Source organism: Rhinolophus ferrumequinum, chromosome 12, assembly GCF_004115265.2.
Source record: "Rhinolophus ferrumequinum isolate MPI-CBG mRhiFer1 chromosome 12, mRhiFer1_v1.p, whole genome shotgun sequence".
Classification (NCBI taxonomy): domain Eukaryota; kingdom Metazoa; phylum Chordata; class Mammalia; order Chiroptera; family Rhinolophidae; genus Rhinolophus; species Rhinolophus ferrumequinum.
The window spans coordinates 42,872,620-42,896,905 of record NC_046295.1 but is presented as its reverse complement, the minus strand read 5'-3'; the positions used below and the strand labels follow the sequence as shown (position 1 = coordinate 42,896,905).

Here is a 24,286-nt window from a genome sequence, read left to right as displayed (position 1 = left end):
GAAACACAAATTGGAGGATCTGAAGGAACATGAGGCTACCACATCTTACAGATTCTCCACGGCACTTGTCTACCCTGCTGGTAATCTTACGGAAAGACTTACTGGTTCCAGCTCCTGTAGCCTGCGGACCCAGGAGCCTCCTTAGCTCCCCTTCCACCTCTCTCCACGTGGTCAGCACACTGGCATCATTCACTTGAGACATAGTGAGGTCAAGGTTTTCACTCACTGAACATCTTCCAGCAATCTGTGTTCAGATAACAGGGACTACCCTTTGTATGTGGACCAAGGCAGTTGCTGACCATTTTCAAAGCTTTCACAGACTTTTTTAAGGATGTCTGGGAGCCCTCCAAGATTTTAAATTTTCTCATTTAACCAGTCATATCCAACCATTTTAGTAGAAAATGAGTAAGTATATCGTATACTAAGCTTTGGAAAATTAAAAAAATCCATGTGAGATTACACCTCTGCCCTTAGTTTAGCCTGTTTGTAAAATTCTGGAAGACAACATGACTGAAACTTTTCGTTTGTTAAACAGACAACTGTTGAGCACCTCCTCAGGGCAAGGCAGGATGCCAGGTGATGGAGGTGAGGAAACACGGCTCCTTCCTCAGCGCTCTAGTGGGGAAGGCAGACAAGCAAACACCTCAGTACACAAAAGAACAGAATGAAGGTGCTGTGATGGGATTGATGGGACACCTTTTTAAGAACTAAGGAAGAGAGAATTGTTCCAATGAAGGAGACACAAAGAGGGTCAGGCAGTTGGCTGGCATCTTGAAGGAAGGTTGACCTTGCTGAGTAGGGGCAAGACCTTCAGGCTTACATGTTGTAGCATGGGGAAATGCACTCCACACAAGAACCATAAACATAAAAGGCTCGGTCAGATGCTACAAAGCTATGCTTGCCAGACTAAGAAGCCCGGGATTTGTTAGGTAGCACAGGGGGAATTAATAGTGTAACTGGCTACGCTGGGATGGGTGGGTGGGATCACAGGAGGCTGCGAAACAATCTGCTGGGCCAACAGAGATGGCCATGGCAATGGTAAAGGAAGTGGAGATTCGAGGAACTTGGGAGTGGTACCAATCACAGAGACTCGCAATGGTCACCTGAAAGGATGAAGGAGGAGAAGAGATTGACTCTATTACATGTGAACACTTAGCTGGATTCCATGAACTGGCTGGCTTTTGCTATTTAAACATTTACTGCGGTTATTATTCACATTCTGCATTGAGCCGTTATAAATTCTTAAACATTCCTGAGATAAGTGGAGAGTTATTTCAATTCTCCTTTTATAGATGAGAAAACTAAGACTGGAAGGCTTAGCCTTCACCAGAGGAACCCAAATAACCCAACTGGTACATAGATGGGATGAGAAATCAGTACACAATCCAACAAAACATGACGATGGCATAAAACCATCCTACAGGCACGTTTCTGGCCTGAGTGGAACAGAGTTTACGAAACTTGACGCCAGGAACTGTGTTGCTGATAATATCTATCCCAAAAGCCAATGGATAGTTACCATAGTGCACGGAATCGTTTAAAAAAAAATTGATGTACAGGACTCAAGTCTTGCACCTTTGGCTGAACTAAATTAAATTACCCTTCTCAGATGCTATTTTTAGACTCAGTTTTCCCATCATTAAGTTTAAAAAAGAACAACCTGTCTAAAAAGCGGGTAAAAAAATTCACTGACAAAGGTTTAGATGCTTTAGGACTTTTAATGTCCATCATGTATTCAACAAAAAACATTGACAACTGATAAACAATAGGGAAAAGACGCTTCAGCAAGGATATTCCAGAACTCATAGCATTACTCTGACCAAACACTATAATGAGAACAGTCAAATGAACAATAGATAAGGGAGTTTAACAGAGATTTTTAGTTTAGTGACATAACTAAAAAATAAAGAACCATCCAACCAACCTTCTCTTTTACTCACTGAAAGGAAAATGAAAGTAAATCATGGAACTTCTAAATCATATGAAGCAGCTTAAAAAGGGAGCAGGGAGAGAAGAGACACAGCTGCTGAAAATGTGACGCTATAATACACAAGGTGAAGGATTCTAACAAATTCTCCAAGTCTCTACATATACCACTGAGAACCGCATTATCTGAAATATAAATCACAGAGATATAAACTATTCAGTATTAAAAACAGACCTTGCTATATAAACACATAGTACGTAACTTTTATCTCTTGTTGAGAGTAACAGTATAAAGTAAGGTCTCTAGTTTGCCCTTCCGCCTGGAACTGCTAAATACTCACTACAGGTCAATGTCGATCTGAATTAATAGCTGAGGAACCCAGGAGACCCCACTGATGTCATTTTGGAAAGGATTAAGATTCAGCACCTAGTGGACCCCACCCACCCTCCATGTTGTGTGTGTATGCGTCTCCAAAAACAATTAACTGCACATTGTATAATTAAGCCCATAGGTAAGTTTGAATATTGAGATCTAGCTAGAAAAAGTAGCAGTAAAGACAACCTAAACTAGAATCGTTAGAAAAGCTAAAGGAAGATATTTCAAATGCTTCCAGTTTAAGTCAAAATTAAGTTGTCTGATATGTCCCACCAGCTTTGCAGAGCTGTGGATGTTCTGCTGTTATTTGAGGGGGGAAAAATCTATAAGCATGTTCCTCTGAGAAAAATATCACGTTTAAGTTTTTGAAGCCATTGCTAAGTTACTTTAAATTTTGTACATGTTCAAGGGCAAAGTATACGTTGGTGAGGATGTGTTCATAGTTGATGCATCTCCAAAAAATTCCTCATGAAGGTTGCCAGCTCCTGAACATCCTCGATTGTGACGGCATTATACAGAGAGGCGCGAATGCCTCCCACAGACCTAGAACAACCAAAGATGCTGCAGTTAACAAAATCATCTAATTTAGCATCAAAACCACCCTCTTTCCAGGCAACCCCACAGGTGGCCAGCCAGGAGCTTCAAACATCTAATTAGAAAAGTCTCCTTAATTCAGTCAAGGGTCCATCATGCTCACACACAACCTAGATTAACTGTTCGATGAGCCTGCCATACACAGGGAGTCACGAGCAGGGAGCCAGTACAGGGTAGGTGTCTCACCTCTGCTGTGGAGGATGTATTTTCACAGACCATGCAGGATTAACTGCTCTGTGTTCAGCTGGAGCAACAGTAATCTGTTCTTACACTGAATGGGATTGTACCAGCCTCACCAGAGATGCGATGGCAACCCCTGTGCTTTAAGAGCAATTTATGAGATTATCGAGGGTAATTTCAACAAAAGCTCCTGGAAGATGTGGCTCCATCATGCTCTCAGCCTGGGAATCGTGCTAAGGGCTCTATAAGCAACAGGAAGGACTACCCCTGTGACAACTAGTCTTTCCAACAAGTCACGATAATTGCTACTCCAAGACAGGCAGGCACCGAGATCTGCATCATTCTGCATTTAAAAACCGAAACCCATTCTCTGCCAAGCTTCTAGAGTGGATGTGTACTCACCTATGCCCTTTCAAGGAGATCATATTGAGATCAAGAGCTTTATCGAGAAATCTTTTTTCTAAAGCATCGTCTCCTTTGGCATTGCCAATGCGAAATGGAATATTCATCTTGCTTCTATTCTGGGGCTCCACTGGACATCTGAAAAACATGTTTCTTATTCCAGCACTTTTCTGAAATGTGTAACTGCCATTAACAAATCAACAGAAAAATTTTTTTAAACATTTTCTAGATGGAAACAGGAGATTAAAAAGAGATCTGCCCCAGGACATTTATAATTTACTTAGGGAGACCACTCTTAGCATTCTCTTATTATATGACTTGTACTTAATTTCCATGAGCCTCAGTTTTCTCATCTGAATATGGGGAATAATAATACCTGTATTTCAGACTAGTTATGACAATTCAGTGGTACAGCATATATGAAGCTTCCAACACATGGCAGCCACACAGCAATGTGAGCGACCTTTTCTCTACAAGGCTGCAGAGACAAAATGTTGGTCCTAATAACGGCTGAGACTTTAAAATAATGAGCAGCAGTTTTCAAAGCACTTGTCACACTGTACTGTCCCAAGCTGTGTGACCCTGAGTATGTTACTAACCTCCCTGTTGTGCCTCACTTTCTTCATCTGTTGAATAGTGGGAAGAATAATGGAACTTACCTCATAAGGTTGATGTGAGGATCACATCAAGTGTATTTATAAAGAATTTTTGTGGTATATTTTTAAATGGTCACAAACTCTCTGCAGTCCTCCCAGCCACAGATGTGGTCTAGTTCTCCACACTTTTTGATTTTGGGCTGGCCCTGTGACTTGCTTTGACACAGACTACAACTAAACTGATGCTGTGCAAATTCCAAGCCTAGGCCTCAAAGGCCATGTAGCCTCTATGTCTGCCCTCGTAAAACACTGCTGCTGGGGCAGCCAGTTAGCTCAGTAGGTTAGAGTGCGTGCTTTAACAACAAGGTTGCTGGTTCAATCCCCACATGGGCCACTGTGAGCTGCGCCCTCCACGACTAGATTGAAACAACTACTTGACTTGGAGCTGACGTGTCCTAGAAAAACACACTTAAATAAATAAAAGTTTAAAAACAAAAACAAACAAAAAAACCATTGCTGCTGCCACATAAGTAAGCCCGAGCTAGCCTGATGGAAACAGAAGCCCAGCCAAAAGCCAGCATCACTCCCAGACATGTGAGTGAGGCCAGTTTTGACCACTGGCTCCAGGCGGATTACCAGATGACTTCAGTTGAATAAGTGGTCCCAGGTGAGAGCAGCAGAACCACCCAGCTGAGCCCAGCTAAACCTGCTGACCCAGAGAAACATGAGCAAAAAAAATTGTTGTCGTTTCAAGTCACTGTCTTAGAGTGTTCTTTGATGCAAAACAAGACAACTGATAAAATTTAGAACAGCACCTAGTACAGAGTAAATGTGATATAAGTATCTGTTAAATTCAACAAATTGATCTTTTTATTCCCAGCACCTTGCACAAGGCTTATACAGACTCTCCAAAATGAGACAAATGGAAGAGGAACTCACATGCTTTGCTGGAATAAATGAAAAGTAAAATATGTAATAACCCTTTCTCTGTTTTCTCAAAGCACTTCCTCTCTTAGCCTTATACTTCTACAGAGTGTCTTTCATTAAAATTAAACAGCAAATAAAAGCAGTGTGAGGAAGCCCCCACTAAAAGTATGCTCTCCCAGAGGGCACATACATAACTCCTCTTAAAGTTAATAGGAGTCAACTGCACACCCACCAGCAGAAGAGACTCAAGAAGGGAAACCAAATATCTCATAATAGGCTTTGAGCCTGAATTCCAGGCCCCCACCCTTTTTACAAGGTGCTAAGTGTCATGGTTGACATTTAAATTAAAAATTCAGTGGATACCATCTTTCAATATTCTGCTGCTTTAGGCTCCCAATGGGATGGTCCAGTTATAGACATGGAGCACCAAAAGGCACAGCTAATTTAAGAAAAAAAAACTAAACAAGGGAAGAATGAAGAATCTGTATTTATAGTTCGCCCCCCCACTCCGTTTACACATCTTATTGTGAAAGTAGATGGTATCATGACAGCAATACTGTCATAAAAGCTAGAAATTAAAGATTAAATCTGCACACAACAAATATTTACATAGTGCTCAAAAGTGTGGCTGGTATGAGGGTGAGAAGAGGAAAAACAAGATTAAAAGGAATTAACTGCTCCCAATCTAGCAAGATGGCTGTGTAACGAATTAAAATTCCTTGGGACAAGTGCTGTGACAGCGAAGGGCTGTGGAAGCAGAGCCAAACAAGGAATTCTGCCTGAGAGAAAGCTGAAAGGTGTCAGAGGAGGGCACATGGGAGTGGTTAGGATTGGAGATGAAAGACTGGCATTCTGGCAGAGAACTTGAATCTGCAAAGGTGGCGGGACTCCCGCAGATTCTCTGATGTGGCTAGAGATTTGGTGTTCCTGGCCGGGGTAGGGCCTGGACTCTGACGGGCCCTGCAGATATTCTCTGCTGGAAACTGGGTGGGATCCTTGAGCAATGAGGAACAACCAGTTTTTGGATGAGAGAAATGTAAACCTGGCTTTTTTTTCCTTCCCTCTCTTTCCACCCCACATGAAGGTGGTAAAAAAGGTAACCCCATGTCTGAATATGGACTCTATACACAGACATTTTTATAACATTAAAATTAATATCTAATATACATTAAGCACCGTGTCAGGAATGTCCTAAGTACTTTCCATAATAACCACAAATAATAATATTTAGAGCTAAGTCTTAAGGAACGCTCCCTATATGCCAAATACTGTTTCTAGTGCCTTAGACAACAAACCAGTGCAAGAGCCGGTGTTCTTAACCCCTGTATGACATATGTGTTCTGTATTCACATGCATTTTCACTTAATCCTCATGACAGTGAAAAGAAGTCTGTGCCATTATTACAGCAATTGTAATACAGCAGATGAGGAAACTGAGTTTGAGCAGCGAGGTCATTTGTCCAGGGTCACGTGCATATGCTAGTGCAAAGCAAGGCTTCTAAGCCCAAGATGCTCTACTGCTTACGGGGGTTCATCTTGAGGTCAACCAGAGTCGTGTGGGGGGTCAGGCTATGCAGTGAACACAGGGACTTCTACTGTTGTCTTATCTGATCTCCGAGTTCCCTGCCAGGGTCACTGGCAACACTGGGGCAACCCCCAGTGAACCACCCAGAACTGTGTTCAGTAAAGGGGCTGCCTTTACAAGTCAGGGGGCCCGGAACAGAGAACAAAAACGGGAAGCAAAGGTAGTGGTAACTGGCAAATTCTAATTCTAGTGTACTCAGTGTTCCTTTTTAAAATGTCTCACCTCCCCTTTGGGGCCAGAAAGAAAAGTGAAGAATTTGTTGAAAACCCAAGTGAGTGCAGGACAACTAGTACAGGGACAATCCCGCTGCAAACACTAAGGAGAGGAAGCGTGAAAGCCTGCTCTTTACTCCAGTAACAAGATCCCACAGGACTGTCATGAACCGGGATGACATTTTCTGGGCCAGTGGCCCAGGGGGTGGATGGAAGTTCCCAGAAAGAGGTTTATTCTGAAGAGGATGCAAGTTCTGGGTCAAGGCTGTTCATAAGTGAATGAGGAATTTGGGGTGGGAAGATAATTACATTCCCCACAAGAAGACTTAACTGCCATGTTGGCTTTGGCAGTCTGCCTTCTGGGAAATGACCAATTGGGTGTTTGGAGTTAAAAGGACCGTGGGGAAAAAGAATTCACAGGATTCCCAATGTTCCTTCTACATTTCTTTTTGTGTCTATTTCCCTGGATTTTTTCCAGAGGCATCACCATTCTTTCTGTCCCTCCCACTTTGTGCTCTAAATTCAATGGCCCGTTCCTTATAAGAGGCAGAAGAGAAGACACACAAGATAAAAAGACGCTAAGTGAAGGCAGAAGCAGATTGAAGGTGATGCAGAAACAAGCCAAGGAATGCCTGGAGCCACTGGCAGCTGGACGAGACAAGAATGGACTCTCCCCTAGAGTCTGGAGAGAGCAAAGCCTTGCTGACACCTTGATTCGAACTTCTAACCTTCAGGAACAGGGAGAATAAATTTCTGTTATTTTAAGCCAACCAGTTTGTTTATAGTACTTTGTTCCAGCAGCCCTCGGAGCCTAATACAAGGTCCATACGTTTTCTGTATCCCTCATAAGCGCTGCTCCAGTGGTCAACACACTCATGAATCAATTCGTCACAAGAATGTTTAACGAGCAGTCAACTCATACCACAGCCAATTCTATTCAACCTGGAATTACAGGGGCATTCATCCCATAACAAAGGAAGCAGTGAACTTCCCATGCCAAAAGTACCAGGATATATACACATTTTTAAATTCACAAAAGGCAAAATGTGAGATAAAATTCATCGGCTTACACATAGAATCCTTGAGAATTATCAATAATATCATAAATCATTTGCGATTTGATGGAGCTAAGCTTCTCCATGGCTGCTGCACCGCCGTTGTTCTTAATCCACTCCAGAACCAAGCCCATGACGTAGATGCTAAAATAAAGATTAAACAAAAAGTTCATTTAGTTCAACTTTGCAAAAATGGAAAGATCCAAGCAAACTGTTAGGTTGTACTAAAACAGAGTTAAAGACTTCATTAGACACAGACAAGATGGAAGGGGGCCATGTGTAGGCCAAGGACAAGTGCACATCATGAAGCAAGAAGAGGCACCAATTCTAGGCGTTGAGAGCTCCCAGAAAGTACATGTGTTTTTCTTCTGAGGGTGCATACAGAGGAAGCTAGCAGTGGGAGAAGAGTTCTGCCCTGGGGGTGAACTGAGATTTCCCCAACTCCACCTTCCCACCCAACAAGCAGACCCAGCAGGGTCCCTTGCTCTCCTGGTCTCACAGTTGGGCAGGGGACCTAACTGGACCAATCAGAGCCTTCCCTGGGATTCTCTGAATCGGGAGTGAGGAGAACAAGGCAGTCACGTGTGGTGATGAAACTGTGAGATAGGCAGTAAGAGCCCAGGGTACATATGGAAGCAGCTCATATGAAAATACGAAGCCAACATTCCAGGAGAGAAACCAGGATCAGAAACATACAGCAGATGGAGTGGAATTTGTGTCCAAAGAGGCCCTGCTGCACCTCCTTCCTACAGCTTGGGACTATCCCTTTCTGAGCCAAATATTCTATTTGGCTCACCTGTGAGACCTCAGGGCTCTTGTGGGGACTGCAGGACACGGGCTAGATGAAGTGCTTGACGCAGGATCTGGCACGTGGCAGGTGGGCCACACAAGTGGTAGTCAGTAGTATCTTTACTATTAATTGGTCAAAACTAAGCCGAAATCACACATGTTGAAGAGCAGTAGGTGGCTGCCCCAGTGATCTTCTGAAAGCCCGTCGTTAAAATGCTGTAACAGCCACAGGTTGATCCCAGGGAAGCCCAAGGTACTGACTGGCTCATTCACTGTCTCACCCGGTGGCAGAGGACCCAGGAGTTTCTACCCACTGAAGGTAGAAAAAGCTAACGTGGGCTGCCCAGAGGGCATTGGCAGAGAGCAGCCAGAACCCAAAACCATGCAGTAGCCTCTCCAGAAGTTTCCCCAGCCTAGCTCCCCAGACAGTCCTGGGAAAAATGAAAAACAGCAGCTAGTGGCAGAAAGGAAAAAGAGGGCAGAGCAGAAAACAGCCCATGATACCGTGTTTGCCCGAAAATAAGACCTAACCGGAAAATAAGCCCTAGCATGATTTTTCAAGATGACATGACATCCCCTGAACATAAGCCCTCATGCCTCTTTTGGAGCAAAACTTCATATAAGATCCGGTCTCATTTTCGGGGAAACACGGTAAATATAGCCTCAGCTGTAGCTCTCTGGATAAAGACTGAGAAAATCAAAGGGGCAAAGGAGAAAAATAAGAGAAGGCAATGGATATTACTGAGGTTTGCTTTGGGCCTGGTATCCTGCTAGTTGCTCTCCCTTTTATTGATCACAATAATCCTGAGGTCAGAGGCACCGCCATCCCATTTTAGATGAGGAAACTGATAAAGCCAGGATTCCAACCCCCGTCAAGGCTGACTCCAAAGCCTAAGCTCTTCCCACTAAGTCACAAAGGCTTGTTTTACTAGGGCCTCCAGGACCCTCAACCACTATCTCACCTGCTAGTGGGGCAGCCAGGCTGGCACCAAGTGTTACAAACACAGCTGCCAACTTCAGCTGCTACACTGGCATTACAGCACACCCGGGCGTGTACAGACACGGGTGTCTTCCAGAAATGACACTGCCTGCCAACCCCTCTGTTTTGTAAAATACTCTATAATTCCCATCTAACCCCAAACGGCTCACTCGCCACAAACCACAGAAACACACCCTGCCACAAGATCCAAGCAAAGCCACCCTCGTGCCTGTTCACTGACAGTACTTTACAGAGGCCATGCTTTGCTTTTACCTGTAGCTGATATCCCAGGGTTCCGAAGCTGCTATTTCAATAACCATATCCAAAGCTGCAGCAAGGCCCAGGCCAGGTCCACAATCCCAGGCTTACTGCTCATGCTATCTAGCTAATCTTAATGAAATCTGACCAGGCAGTCAGCACAAAGCCTGCCCATTTTACACGTTGTCTGGAGCCAGCACCACTAGGATAGGTGTATGAAGCCTCACCAAGAGGCAAAGGGCTGTCCTAGGGACCAAAAGATATGCCTGAAGTGGAAGGATGTCTGGCCCCAGTGACTTTACTGTGGCTTCCAATTCATTATTAACTCATACTTCTACCCTCATACAATCCAAAATCTTCAAAATACAGGGGCCCTAAAATGCTTATGAAGCTCTGCCATTTAGTCTAAATTCTCCCCACTATCAGTGAAAAACTTTTAACAGATTTATGCCTTCACTTCTAAAACGCCACCTGCAAACACACAGCACACCCACTTTATAGAATACTGTACAAAAATTCAAAGAAAAAAAAAAGCAGGCATTTAAGTGGATATGGCAATGTCCATAGTCTTTTGTTGGGTGGAAAAAAAGGAATTCACAGAACAGCATGTATGGGAAAGTTCATTTGCATAATTGAATACATGCCTCTGTATATTTGCATATGGCCAGTTAAGGGTCTGTTAGGATACACAGCAAAGCAATTAACAGTGGTTATACCCCAGCAGGCTCTGCTCACTGCAGAAACCTTTGCTAAGAGCACATCTTACTCTTATAATTTTTTAAAATACAAAATACTCTCTGTACACTAGGGCTTAGAGGAGCATACCAGAAAGTCCCCACAAAACTCTCTCGGGGTGTTAACTGAAGATTCTAACTCTGCAGGTGAGTTTCTGGAGTTAATGGTGGACAAGTGGATTAGTGGGGTTATTTTGTTTGTTATTAGTTACTCTGTTACACTGAGGGTTAAGTTAATAACAGTAGGTAAAAACTGTTTAATGAGGTTAGAAAAACAGCTAGCTAGGCATCTTTGTGCTCATCCACTACTGGGCTTAACACATTCTACTGAAGGGTTAAACAGAATGGCCAAGGGTCCTTCATTCCACCCCACTTCATTGCTCAGGGCTACAGGCAAGTATCTGAAGGCTAGTAACCCAGCACAGCTCAAACAAACTTCCCAGGGCCTACAGCTATTAGGCTCTGATTTTAAAGTTAAAAAAAAAAAAAAAAAAAAAGGCTTGTTTTCATACTTGGCACCTTTTCAAGGGCTTCTATGTAATACAAAGTTCCAGAGTGTTTTGAGTGCCTTAGCAGCTTACATTCAAGGATTGGGGAAGGTGCTTTACACAAATCTGCATGTCTCTATTTGGAGCTTATTCTCACTGGGGTGAGCAACAATTTTCTATTATTGAATATTTAAGGACTGCAAATGAACTCTACCTTTTTCAAATCATAGATTCAGAGTAATTGCTCAATTATACATTTACTTTGTCGCTTTTCTCTTCTTCTAGGGTAAAATAAAGCAACCCAACTTCCAGGTGTTGTCTTGGGACAGAACACATTTAACCCAGTCTCTTTCATCTTCTACATTTACATGATACTAATCAAATATTAACAACCCTCCCCCAGATGGTCTCAATTATCACTATTCTGATCTGTCTGGGGAAGAAATTTTACCCTTTTTTTGGCCCTTGTCTCTGGCTCAGCCCCCTCCTCACGCAGAAAAGTTCTGGAGAGGGAGTTCCTGCACCCTCCCCTTCCTGTCGCCCTCCATTCAGGTGACCAGCTAACCCATCTGGTTAAGGCCAGGTCAAAGCCTGAGGCCCAAGGCTGGAAAGTGACCCTATAAGAAAGTTACTGTTGTACAACTTTCTGTGTCTCCAGGTCTGACTCCAGACACTTTCATCATCCATTAGACAGATTGGCCTTCTTTCTCACTGTTCCTGCTGATTTTCACCCTAATATTAACAAACAGTGTATTAATATATTCACTACATTTTTGAAAATGTGCTTCAAGGTAACTCTTAGAGAAGGTGCCAGAAGTGTGATAGCTCCTCTGGCTCCCCTGCTCCTCTGGCTGTGCTCTAATCCGAACATGCCAGCCTTTAGGCCACATTTCAGAGATGGTGTTCTTCTTGTCTCCTTCCACCTTCCCAACGCAGTGGTAATCCCTGCCTGGCCCTGACAGACTCATCTGACTGAGAGCCAGGCCCTGGCCCTACCTTCTATCAGGTAAGACAGCCACCATCTGCCACTATGCAACCTGGCACCTAAGCCCCTTCTTCCGGAGCTCTGCACTTCAGGGTCCCCAACTGTCCCTTACCACTCAACACTCCCAGTTTTCAATTCCCAGTTGGCCAGTAAGCACAATTTTTCCATTGCCTAGAACCCCAGAGGTGAGCAATAGATTCAGCACCCACCCCCAACTGCTCCATCCCTAACAGGCATTTTCAAAACACTTTCAACCAGGGTAAAACAGAGTGGGGTTTACAGGTGACCAGAAGAGTTAGCACCAGACCACCCATTCCCTGGGGAAAGCGGGGGACACAAAATGAACTGCTCTGCCTCATGTGAGCCACGTGGAAAACCAGTAGAGATTCCATCGGAATTCTAACTTTGAAAAAAACTTCTTCCTTTCCTATGGCAAATCATGTGGAAGAAATTTTCTATAGGTGGCCCCTAGTGGGGAGACCTCTAACAAAGTCCTGACCCAGATGGAACAACTGCCTGCACCAGCCCCAGCCCCCTCCTTTAGGTGAACTTCTACCCATCACAGAAAAATCCAGGAGTGGAAGAGCTGGATTCCGACAGCCAGCTAGTCTCCTAAGATGGTATCCTTTAAACACCAACAAATCCACACGGATCATTTTGGTTGTGAAGGGCACTATGGTACAGGGTATGCAAACCTAGGCTCTGGGGCCAAGCTGCATGGGTTCAAGTCCCAGCTATACCACTTCCTAGAAGTATGGCCTGGATTCTCACTTAGAAAAATGAAGAGTACCTACGTCCTAAAGTGCTTGGGAGACTAATGGGTCATACATATAATGTATTACGATTTACATCATAGCTGCCCTGGAAACATAAATCCATCAACTCTAGCTCTTCCCTCCCCTGCTAAGGCTCTGGGAACTAACAACAGAAACAACAATAACACAGCAACTAACATTTATAAAACAGCAAGTGCCAGGCACTCACCGAGTGCGTTAAATACACACACACACACACACACACTCTTAATCCTCAGGGCAACCCAACGAGGAGGGTACTATTATTACTTCTGAAGGAACCTGCTGTACAGATAGGTTAAGTGACTTGCCCAAGGTCACATAGCTAGTTAGTAGTAAAATCTCTTAGGCAATTGTTAAATTCTTGGTGTCACAAAGATTTTCCCAAACCATCGGAGCCTGGGAGTTAAAAGACCATGGGGGGCCGGCCCGGTGGCTCAGGCGGTTGGAGCTCCGTGCTCCTAACTCCGAAGGCTGCTGGTTCAATTCCCACATGGGCCAGTGGGCTAACCACAAGGTTGCCAGTTCGATTCCTCGACTCCCGCAAGGGATGGTGGGCAGCGCCTCCTATAACTAAGATTGAACATGGCACCTTGAGCTGAGATGCCGCTGAGCTCACGGATGACTCAGTTGGTTGGAGCGCAGGCTCTCAACCACAAGGTTGCCGAGTTCGACTCCCACAAGGGATGGTGGGCTGCACCCCCTGCAACTAGCAACAGCAACTGGACCTGGGGCTGAGCTGCGCCCTCCACAACTAAGACTGAAAGGACAACAACTTGCAGCTGAATGGCACCCTCCACAACTAAGATTGAAAGGACAACAACTTGACTTGGAAAACAGGCCTGGAAGTACACACTGTTCCCCAATAAAGTCCTGTTCCCCTTCCCCAATAAAAAAAAAAAATCTTAAAAGAAAAAAAAAAAGACCACGGGCACCACAGCTTTAGTCTCCCTGAAAGGGCTGCAATGTAGCCTCTCACTTGGCTAAAAGGGGCCAGGTTAACAGGACCACTGCAGATTGGGTGAAAAACCAGGAAGGTATTTGTTCCAAGCCAGTACATTTGCTGCCAGGCAGCCAGCTTCCTGCAGGTCCAGCGGGGAAAGAGAAGAAAGTGGGGGAGGCCCAGACTTTGAAAATTATTCTCCAAATGTGCACTGGTTGTTTGAGATACAGCCACAGCACTTCGCCTACAGAGAGCTTTTGGGTTAATGGTGAACCAGAAAGCCTACCAAGATCAAACAAAAACACATACACTCTCACCCAGGAAAGGGCTAGAAGGAAGACTGGTCAATACTGCAGAGGGTAACAAGGGAGACACGAGCTAGACAGAGAATTCTGATTCTAGGCTATCAGAAAGAGACCCCCTCAACCGGTCCACAAGCCGCATCCTGGAGTTACCTGAAGCAGGGAGGTGTGTTGTACAAGGAGCTGTTTCCGGCCTGCACTTTGTACTCCAGGATCGAGGGGCACTCTTTGAGGGCGAACCCTAGCAGGTCATCGCGGATGATCACCACTGTGACCCCTGCAGAGCCAACGTTCTTCTGCGCACCAGCAAAAATCACACCGAACTGAAAACAAGTAAAGGCCATTTTAGATGTGCGTGGTCATTTTTCATAAATGTACTTCAACTTCCCAACCTCTTTCCAAAGCACAATTTTTATGAGGAAGTAACTATTTTATTCTGATTCAGAGTGCATGCCCTTCTCTAAAGCAATCTGCATCTCGGACTGCTACTCAATATTTGCGAATTCAGGGGCCTGTGGATTACATGTCTGCCTGGTCCTTCTCCCCAGTAAGAGACTGGTCCAAGGCCATCACTGAATATTCATATTCACTCTGCATACTTCCTTTCTACATCTAAGCTAGTCTTTAAAATAGGGAGGCTAACTGTCCTTGATAAGCAAAAGAAACAGAATTTTTAATCCGTTTATGTTTGTATAAAGAAACAATGAGAAGAATACTAAGAAATATCAAAACAAACTGCCTGAGAAGAAATTTTAGAAAATAGAAGTTTAAAAGTACTTAGGAAACTTTGTCTTGTAAGATAGAGAACCCTGCCCCAAGCTTCCCCATGAAAACTTTTAGGAAAATCAAGTAGCGTCCCATGTGTGAAGAACGGGCACCACCTGGTCTGGCAGGAGTATTTTGTAGTTGACGCTTCGAATTGCCAGTATGTGGTGACTGATACCACAAACTAGGCCATAACCAAAATGTGGTATATACAATAGATTACGCAGCCTTAAAAATGAATGAAGTTTTGACATACGGTGCCCATGGGGGAGCGAGGACTGGGAAGTTAGTGTTTCCTAAGTATAGTCTCAGTCTAGGAAGATCAAAAGTTCTGGAGATGGATGGTGGTGATGACTGCACAACTGTGTGAATGTATTTAATGCCATTGAATTGTACACTTAAAAATGGTTAAAATGGTAAATTTTGCGTTAAGTACATTTTACTATAATTTTTTAAAAGGCAGACTACCATTTACTTTGTTTTAAATCACTTACAGATATTAATATCCCCTTGTTGCATGCACTTAGGGGCACTACTGTCACGGTCACCTTGGTGTGCCACTCATGAAGTCAGTGTGTCCTGTCAATGCTCTTGGAGATGAGGTGCGTACAAGGCAAGATGGGGTTCCTTCAAAGGCCCCCTGAGCTTGAATAATCTGCATCTTCCCTTGAAGACAGCAAGCCACTCCCAATGTGTTGACCAAAAAGTCTGCTAAGAGCCAGTCTCAAAGGCAGATACATTTCCCAAGGACTCAAATGTGACCCTATGAGGCAATCAACTCAGGGCTGGGAACGTCAAGACTGACATTCTGACAACCAATACTGCCAGCCTCTCCTGTTCTAGTATATAGTAAAATGCCCTTCGAGAAACCAAGAGGCTGGGATGCTCTCACTCAGCCTCTTTCAGACGCTACCTTGGAAACGTCCACTGGCTTGGATAGGAAGTTTGAGGACATATCACAAACCAGCACTGCTCCCCTGACATCAGGGATAAAGTCAAACTCCACGCCGTGCACAGTCTCGTTGGCGCAGTAATACACATAGGAGGCATCCGGGTTGAGGGTCCAGGTGCTTGGGTCCACAATTTCTATCACAGAAGACAAGGTGGAGATGAAGCATTTGCACTCCCCTCTTCCCTTATGTAGATGGGAGTCGACCAGGAATAAAACCCCTCCCCTGGCAGTGAAAGACCGATTCCAAAGCATTCAGAAGTGAAAGCACCCTATTCATCTTGCATTATAATCACCACCACCATCCTAAAAGGATGATCAATCCCACCCTGCTGACTGCTAAACCTCTAAGAATGGCAAGGTGGATACTGGGCGGTTTTTTCTTGGCATCCTGTGTCCACTGATGGTCCACTGGTTTCCTCTTGGGGCTTCAACCTTCCCATTCTCAGCCCATGTGGTTCCAGTGGAGCCAATTCCACCCACAGCCCCAAAGGTAAAATGTGACTGAGGCACAGTGTCACATGACTGATTTGGAATGTGGCATACAAGACATGAGACTGTTATTGGAATGTTTGAGCAAAGGCACTGAAACTTGGGAGAATATTAGGTCAGAAGAGGCTATAGCCATCTTCTAAAAATGAGAGAACAGCTTTCTTGGCTCTGGGACCTCCAGAGACAGTGAATTACCAAGACCTGGACATAGTGTTGGAGCCCTTGATCAAGCCATACCTAAAGCCAAACCGACCCCACGCTTTGCAGCTAAGTGAGTTTATTGAATACTCGTTCTGTGTCAGCCAGTTAGTAGTCTTAACTAGTACAGCCATCCAATCGAAATGGTCTCAAAGTAACTGCTGACAAGGAGAGGAAAGAATTAATAACAACTGCAGATTTCTCCTCCAGGCAAGGGTAAACCTGAGGGAGGACCCCCCAGTCAGTATTTCACTGTTCAGCTCAGCTCCCAGCACTTACTCGTGTAACTCCCAAGTTTAGGGTGGACAATATTCACAGTTCCAAACTTCTTGGCTTCTTCTGCTGCTTTAGCTGACCAAGCTCCTGTCACCACATAGTCGGCACACCTTCCTGCTTTCAGGCCAATCAGATTTAAGGGCACGGCACTGAACTGGCCAGACCCACCTCCTTGCACAAAAATCACCTTGTAGTTGTCTGGAACGGCACTGGGCAGAAGCACAGGAGACAGTAAACAGACTCACAGGGTTTACGTATTCACAACTTGGACAACCATTTATTGGCCTTGTGGTGAAAGCCTGTGCTTACTATTTGGACAGAAGCTAGTGACACCCTGCTGCTCCTTTAGGGTATCATCTACTGCCACTCTCAGTCCCACGGTTCAAGGGAAGCCAACTCCAGCTTCAGGGGATGACCCAAGCTGGCCAATGGGGTTTGGTTCTGAGACCTTGGATCAAACTTTTGGGAAAGAGGATCTGTTTCTATTGAGGGAAAGAATGAACATGTAGGAACTAATCCTGCAACCAATGATGACCATCTGATGAGCTACCACGTAAGACAGCAGAGCCAGGAGATGGAGAAAAACACCTTCCTGACATCATTTGAGCTCTTAAATCACTCCTGCACTTCTCCATTATGCGAGGTAATACATTCCTTTCTTTGATTATGCCAGGAGTTGGGCTTCTCTTCTGTCCCTTGCAACCAAGTCCTAAAAGTATCCACGTGCTGGTCCAGGCCAAGAACCAAGTGGACACTGGAGAAGGAAGGATCTTTGATCATGTTTTAGGTCTAATCACATAGCGAAGCACCCAATACACATTGAGAATAAGAATGAAATGTTCTGACTCCAGCATGGAAAATTAAAATGATGGCTGGAAGGACGACAGGCAGTTGGAGAAGGCCAGCTGCAGAGAGCTAGGCTAGGGAACATGGATCCAAGACTTTGAGCAAGGCCAGGGCTTGGGAACAGGCAGTCAGAGGCAGATGACCAGGGGACAGAGCTCCAGCACAGAGGCATAAGTGCCAAAGGGCAGGTCAACGTGAGATGGTTTTGGAAAACAGGTGGTGCACAAACATCTGGTTCTGGCCATGCCTGCCTATATATATGCTCAGTAGGATAGCAAAGCATGCAGGCAAGACGGCAGGATTATGTCATACAGATGCAGGGCAGTGAACAATGCCAAGAACTGGATGGAAGGACACTGGACAGAGGACTAGGTACAGGGATACAAGGTAGGAACTTGGTTAGGAGACAAAGGATAGGCCCGTAAGTTGAACTGGGAGTCCACTCTGAAGATGCTCACAGCCTTGTGGGCCAAGAATCCAAATACCCCCTGCGCCCCACCACAGAGGACAGGATTGTTCTGTGAACACGACATGTGACCCATCAGCCCAAGCCAAACAGACGATCGCCGTTTCTGAATACTCGCACTGCAATGGGCTGCTACTGTTCCTCACAAAAATGGCACCTTGCCCACCCCCTCCGAAGCATTCATCAAGGCAATTTAAAAGGAATGTAAGGAAATAGTTGGTGCAATTCCAGTGATCGATGAAAGAATGCAAGGATGGACCCTAAAACATTAACAATGATTGCCCCTGACCGGTGGGGTCATAGAAAATTCCAGTTTAATTTGTGAGTTTGTTTTTTCTAAACTTTCTACCATGCACGTGCACTAGTATTTGGAGTGGGTTTTTTCCCCCACATAACATACAAGTATGTATACGTGAATATACTATAAAATCTTTGCTTTAAACAACCATCTATTTAAGAGTAACATTTCCTCTGGATAAGAAGGGCAGTGCAGATAACCTAGAAGTGGACTTGAGCAGCAGTGCCCGGAGTTCAGAACTATTAAAATGAGTGAAGGAGCCTGTTAAAAACGAAGTTTCTACAGAGATTCTGACTCAGCAGGTCTGGGTGAGGCTCAGCACTTGAATTCTTTAATACTTCCCCTGAACCAGGTAATTCTGACAGGTAGTATGAGACCCATACTTCCAGAACCAGTGAACTAGATTATAGTTAATTATGCTGACGACTATGACCCCTTCTTTGTTATTTAAATCCCCTCTATGCCAGCTGAACTCCCACAGTTATGAAAAAGCTTTCCTGGATATAATGACTTTGGATATAGTTCTGGAAATACCACATAAAATTAAAATACACAAATGCAGAATAGGGAACAAATAAAAAGCATTATGAACTAATTTAGTGAATTTGGGAGGACCTTAGTAAGATTATTTTTAATTACAGAATATTCTAAACAGCAGAGTATAGAAAATAATATAAGACACCCAGATATATATATTATCAAACAAAAGTAACACAGTTTGAGCTTTAAAATTTTAAACTTACAGCAATTCCCGCACAAGATTCTCTGTGTTGTTAAGAATCTTAGCAAAATCTGATGACCTGTGGCTCATTTCTGTGGCAGGAAAGATAAACAACAAAAAGTTCCAGTTCAAAACCAAATGAATACAAGCAACTTCAAAAGTAAAGACAAAATTTGCAAGTAAACAAGAGGTGGAAATTTCTGTTATTTTGTATTCAAATTGTGGGCCAACACTCACTTTGGGGAAAATCCAAATTGATTTGATTTTCAATTTACAAGCATTATAATTATAGCCTTACAGTAACCACAGAATGATTTTTCAAGTGGCACAGTTTCAGTGTCTGTGATTTCTCACCATCTTTCTCACAAAAATGAGTCTTTATAATGGTTGCCCTTTGGGACGACAATATAAAAGTTTATACTGCACTCACAGTTCACAGAAACCTAAATACATGTCCCAAACTCACAGGAACAATATTTACTAGCAATGAGCATACAGTCAACCATATGGTCTCTTAATACTATGCAACCTTTGGGACTTCCAAAAGAAAAAAAAGAAAATTAAATAAAAGAAAGTAAATTTTAGAACTCAACGGTCCTCTTCCCCAAATATAACGAAAAGAAACTTATTAATGGGCAAGATCTTCATAAAAGCTTGTGTACTTTTAAACTTTTAGTAAGTTCATTTTTAAGTGCAGTAAAAACTAAAATGAATGTGCAGCAATATTATAAATGTTTGGGACACTGGTATGTAAATGTAGAGTAAGAATATTCTGATCTCAGATCCTATGAATAGCAAAACCAATTATGAAGTGCTAAACTGAGATGTATGAACCTCCATATGCATTTGTTAGGTCTATTTCAAGATTGCCTCCACTAAACATGCAACTGAAGTTTTCAAAATTTAAAAATACATCTACGAGGGCCTATAAGACTGTAAAAAGTCCAGGCTTGATGCATTTAAATTAGTTCCCTTTGAAACTTGGACATTCACAGAATCCAAAATCAAATCTTACCAAGAACACTAATCCCAATGCCTTTGTAGTCTAATAATTCTTTTTGGATCTCTAACAATACCTAGAAAAAAATAAAAGAAAATAGGTGATTTGAATATTCTGTGCACAGCTCTCCCTCTAGGCCTACAAACTTGGGGAGGAGGGACTGTCTACCCACAAGGCCTGTTGAGTCCAGAAGTTTATCCCCGCCCACAGCCAGCTCACAGCCAATCTCCTTCCTCCCACCATTTTCTCCTAGCTCAGAAGGTGCAATTTACATACAAGTTGAATTTGAAATGACCAAATGTGCTTGCTGCTAGGATAGTTTTTTCCAAAGGCATGAATTTACTTCGATATAAACATTTACTTGTATTTAAAAGAAAATGACCATATATACAATTTTTCTGATGACAACTCTTCAAGATAAAAATGTCTGGGAAAAAACCTAGCAAATGTCCCCTCCACAATCTCATCTGCCACTGTCTTAAAGCAAAAGTACAAAATGTATAAAGTTTTGGGTTGGGGAACAACCAAAAAATCAATTAGGCCCAATTAAACAGATACCTCGATTTTCCGTATTTTTGGTCTAGGTGCTGACTGGGAGAATGGGATGTGCATGAATTAAGAAGCACCTGCTGTGACTTAAAACTCCTGTTGGGGCGGGGGTGGAGGGTGTGTGCTGTCGTTCTGATCTTTGGTCCCAACAACTGAGTCAGGAGGGTGATATTCTTAGCTGTGAATTTACAGATGTGGACTCTCAGCTGAGGCTCAGGAGGGTGACTTAGCCCTGCGCCCCTGGCCAGCCCTCTGACCCATCTTGTAGGATCACTGCAGTCCTATAACCAGGTTCTACCTTACAGGAGGCAATAGGGTAGACAGGACCCAGTTTCGGGCCAATCCCAGGGCCAGGAAAAGGAGAGGGGAGGAGTGTGAGGGCCTGCAGCTAATCCTTTCCTACATAGTAGCTCCCTAGGGAGGAGACCCATTGTTTTTTTTTCCCCCACAAAGGCAAGTAAAATGCAAATAACTACAAACTGAAAAGAAAAACACCTGTGTTTTTTTTTTTTTTAAAGATAGCAAGCCCTTATCAGAGATGCATACTTAAGTGTTTATGAGTGACCAAGACACAGTATCCGGGATAGGCTCTAACATAATCTATGGGCAGGAGAGAAAGAGGGTGGGGGCAGGGCGTTCTGAAACAAGACTGGCAAAATGTCCCCAGTTGTTAAATCTCCGAGATGGGTCCATGGATTGCATTATATTATTCCCTCTCTACTTCTGTCTCTGTGAGAACTGCCACAAAGTGAAAAGAAAGAAAAGCTCCAAAAATGTATGTGCACAAAATAGGGGTGATAGGCCCAGAGTTCTACAAAGCATTCTGCCATCAAGAGATGGTTTCCTTAAAAGGTACAGGCTAAGGAGGACATCATAAAACAATCTAAACTGAATTGCGGCTTGTCTGAAAAAAACAGTATTTGAATAATAAGGAATTAGACAAAAAAATAAGTCCCTTGACAAGAGAGTTCAAAAGTTTGTTATTGTTTTACAAACTCTTGGATGCTTATTAGCACTGGCTGATCAAATAAGCTTTAAGGATTCCTTCCCTTTGTAAACAGTAACATCCATGATAGAAGCATCTTTGAACTTCGGTTTAACACTGCATTTCTCTTATAGACAGTATTCCTTGAAAAGACACCTACAAGTTTATATCCAAAATCACTACAAAGAGATTTAACACGTCCACCCAAAAAGCACAGCCCTCTAATGCAGTGGAGTTTATTTTTTTCAAACTGCAGAATGCCTTTGTGGGTCACAACCAAATTTTTAAACATGAAATTGAACAGACTAGAGTGGCATAGAATACAAATTGTGTATGTCAGTTAATTAGGCTATTTCATAAAGGCTTTTGTTTTAATCATAAGTACATTCATGTACTTGGTCATTTTGTAAAATACATTTTTTTATTGTGATTACAAAGTTTGAAAAGCTTCTCTACTCCTTATAATTCAATTAATTAAATCAAGACAAATACAAAGCAACATCTGTACCCCTCCCCACCTCTCTAAGTTAGAGAGCACATCTGAGGGCAAAAACCCTCCCAGGAAAATTAATAATTGTATTACTGATGGCAGCCATCATTGTAATAAATTCGTAACAAATTACACAGGGAACATATATTCTGAATCCAAACGATGAGAGGGGAAATCTGTGAGGGTACAGAAATCATATCCACAGCTCCGGAGAGATTCTCACCTAAAACTGACTACAATAAAAAAATTTTGTTTTAAAGTGGGAGGAGAACGGTAGAAGAGGGTAAAAGGGTCAAATATACCATGATGGAAGGAGAACTGACTCTGGGTGGTGAGCACACAACGTGGTATATAGATAATGTATTATAGAAAAGCACACTTGAAACCTATGTAATTTTACTAACCAATGTCACCCAAATAAATTTAGTTAAAAAAAAAAAAAGGCCTGTTCTCCCAGCTACTGTGAACGCCGCTCCTAGAAAAGCAAACTGTCCTTTTCTCTCTAAAATTGTAAGATTCTCTGTTCTTACCACAAAACAGAGAGGGCTCTGTCCAAGGGAGATTTCTACTCTGTTCAACAATAGATAATTGTAAAGTACTTGGATGTGCCCCACGTTGCTACAACATATTATCAGTCATCCTGGTTATAAAAATAAAAATCTAACAGCAACGGCGGCAGCTTCTCAAAGCGTTCAAGGCACATCAGTGACATCCTTCACAGTTGGGGTGTGGGGGTGTGTCAGCGATGGGAGAAAGCTGAAATCTGACTGGAGGTTGGGAAGGCAGGGAATGAGTGCCCACTTGCACTTGAAAGGTCTGGTTGTGGCCTGAAGAGAATTCAATCATTCATTTGCTAGAGAACAAAGTGAAGGAAACTGGGCTAGCAGCCCAATGCCCACGAGAGTATGAATACACAAATGCCTTTGGGAGACCAGCCGTTTAAAAAAACAAAAAAAATTACGCGTGAAACGCAGTGGAGAAAAAGGTTTTAGGGAAGAGTAGATTCTGTGGGTGGAATGGAAGACTGCAAGGTTCGCAACTGCTGGCTAAACCAAACGCTGTTTACGTGGGTGGGGGGAGGGTGGTAAACGTGGGCCTCCAGTTTGCAATTCCCTCCAGCTAACGCGATCCCCATTCATTCACACGGTGTCCATTCATGCATCCCCTCAACAATGCCTGGCTCGCGCCACTATCCCGGGAGGCCAACGCAGAATGAGAGTTTTTTATCTTTTCGCTGCGCCCGCGCCCGGGACTGAGAGAGGAGTCTGCTGGAGTCTACAGGTGCGGTGCACCCTCGGGCCAGCACGCCCGGGCGGGCAAAGTCGTGCACGCCTCGGAGCAGCTGTACAGGCATGCCTCGCCGAGCTTCCTTCCCCAAGTGCATTTTTCCAGAAGCCCACCTGCGAGAGATCCTGAACTAAGAGTTCCGGATCTTAGTGCTGGTGCAGAACGTTTGGGAGACTGGGGCGGGGAGAGGGGATCCCAGCGCACGGCGCAGAGATGCACAGCCACCGCTCAAGATGCACAGCTACCCGCGCGGAAATGCACAACCATCCGCTTTTGTGCTCCCGCCGGGAGCGCACTCTTGGCGCGCGCTCGCTGGGACTTACCGAGAGTGGCAGCTTGGCGGGCCCCGGTCCGAAGTTGACCACATGCCTCGGGACGTCCATGGTGCGAGAGGGCAGACCGCTAGCCTGCCGGAAAGGACCTACGCGTGGGCAGCGCGAGTCTGTCCCCGGCGCGGACTCTCTGCCCTCTTCCAGCGCTGAACTGCCGTCCCCATTGGCCGCGCTGTTGCAGGTCCTGCGCTGATTGGTTCGTGCAATGGGGCTCACATTTCCATTGGTCGCGCTTACCAGCCGAGGCAAGGAGCCGTTGCCCCTCCCCCAGTTTACGATTTCAACCCTGTTTTTTTTTTCTTTTTGATCAATGCAAGGCACGCTGAAGATTGCACCAGCCAGCGGGCTCCTCTGCGCCCCCGCCCTAAGATCGTGGGCGGAGGAAAGAGGCTGCCCCTGGCAACCTGCGTTGGTGCTCCTGCGCCCTCCATCTGGCCTATTCAAGTCCTGCAACCCTGACCCTAAGCCGCTCTCTCTTGGCTGCAGGGGGAGACGCAGAGCAAATTGC

General features: G+C 44.1%; 1 protein-coding gene across 1 annotated transcript; it reads right to left on the bottom strand.

The window, feature by feature from the left end:
- Window positions 1–2,457: 2,457 nt before the first annotated feature.
- On the bottom strand, window positions 2,458–23,924 carry PSAT1 (phosphoserine aminotransferase 1). Its single transcript, XM_033123244.1, has 9 exons — window positions 23,770–23,924; window positions 20,151–20,211; window positions 19,158–19,227; window positions 16,808–17,013; window positions 15,803–15,975; window positions 14,278–14,447; window positions 7,868–7,996; window positions 3,479–3,616; window positions 2,458–2,845 (listed from the first exon to the last, which is right to left on the bottom strand). Exons 1-9 carry the CDS (start codon window positions 23,827–23,829, stop codon window positions 2,740–2,742), a joined length of 1,113 nt encoding a protein of 370 aa, XP_032979135.1. The 5' UTR covers window positions 23,830–23,924; the 3' UTR covers window positions 2,458–2,739.
- Window positions 23,925–24,286: the final 362 nt, after the last annotated feature.

Excerpts from the sequence above, each read along its gene's own strand:
- PSAT1 (XM_033123244.1), bottom strand. The coding sequence starts at position 23,829 with ATGGACGTCCCGAGGCATGTGGTCAACTTCGGACCGGGGCCCGCCAAG. Across the intron at positions 19,228-20,150 it reads CATTGGGATTAGTGTTCTTG|AAATGAGCCACAGGTCATCA; the intron begins GTAAGATTTGAT and ends TTCCTGCCACAG. Across the intron at positions 17,014-19,157 it reads AATCTTGTGCGGGAATTGCT|TGCCGTTCCAGACAACTACA; the intron begins GTAAGTTTAAAA and ends GCTTCTGCCCAG.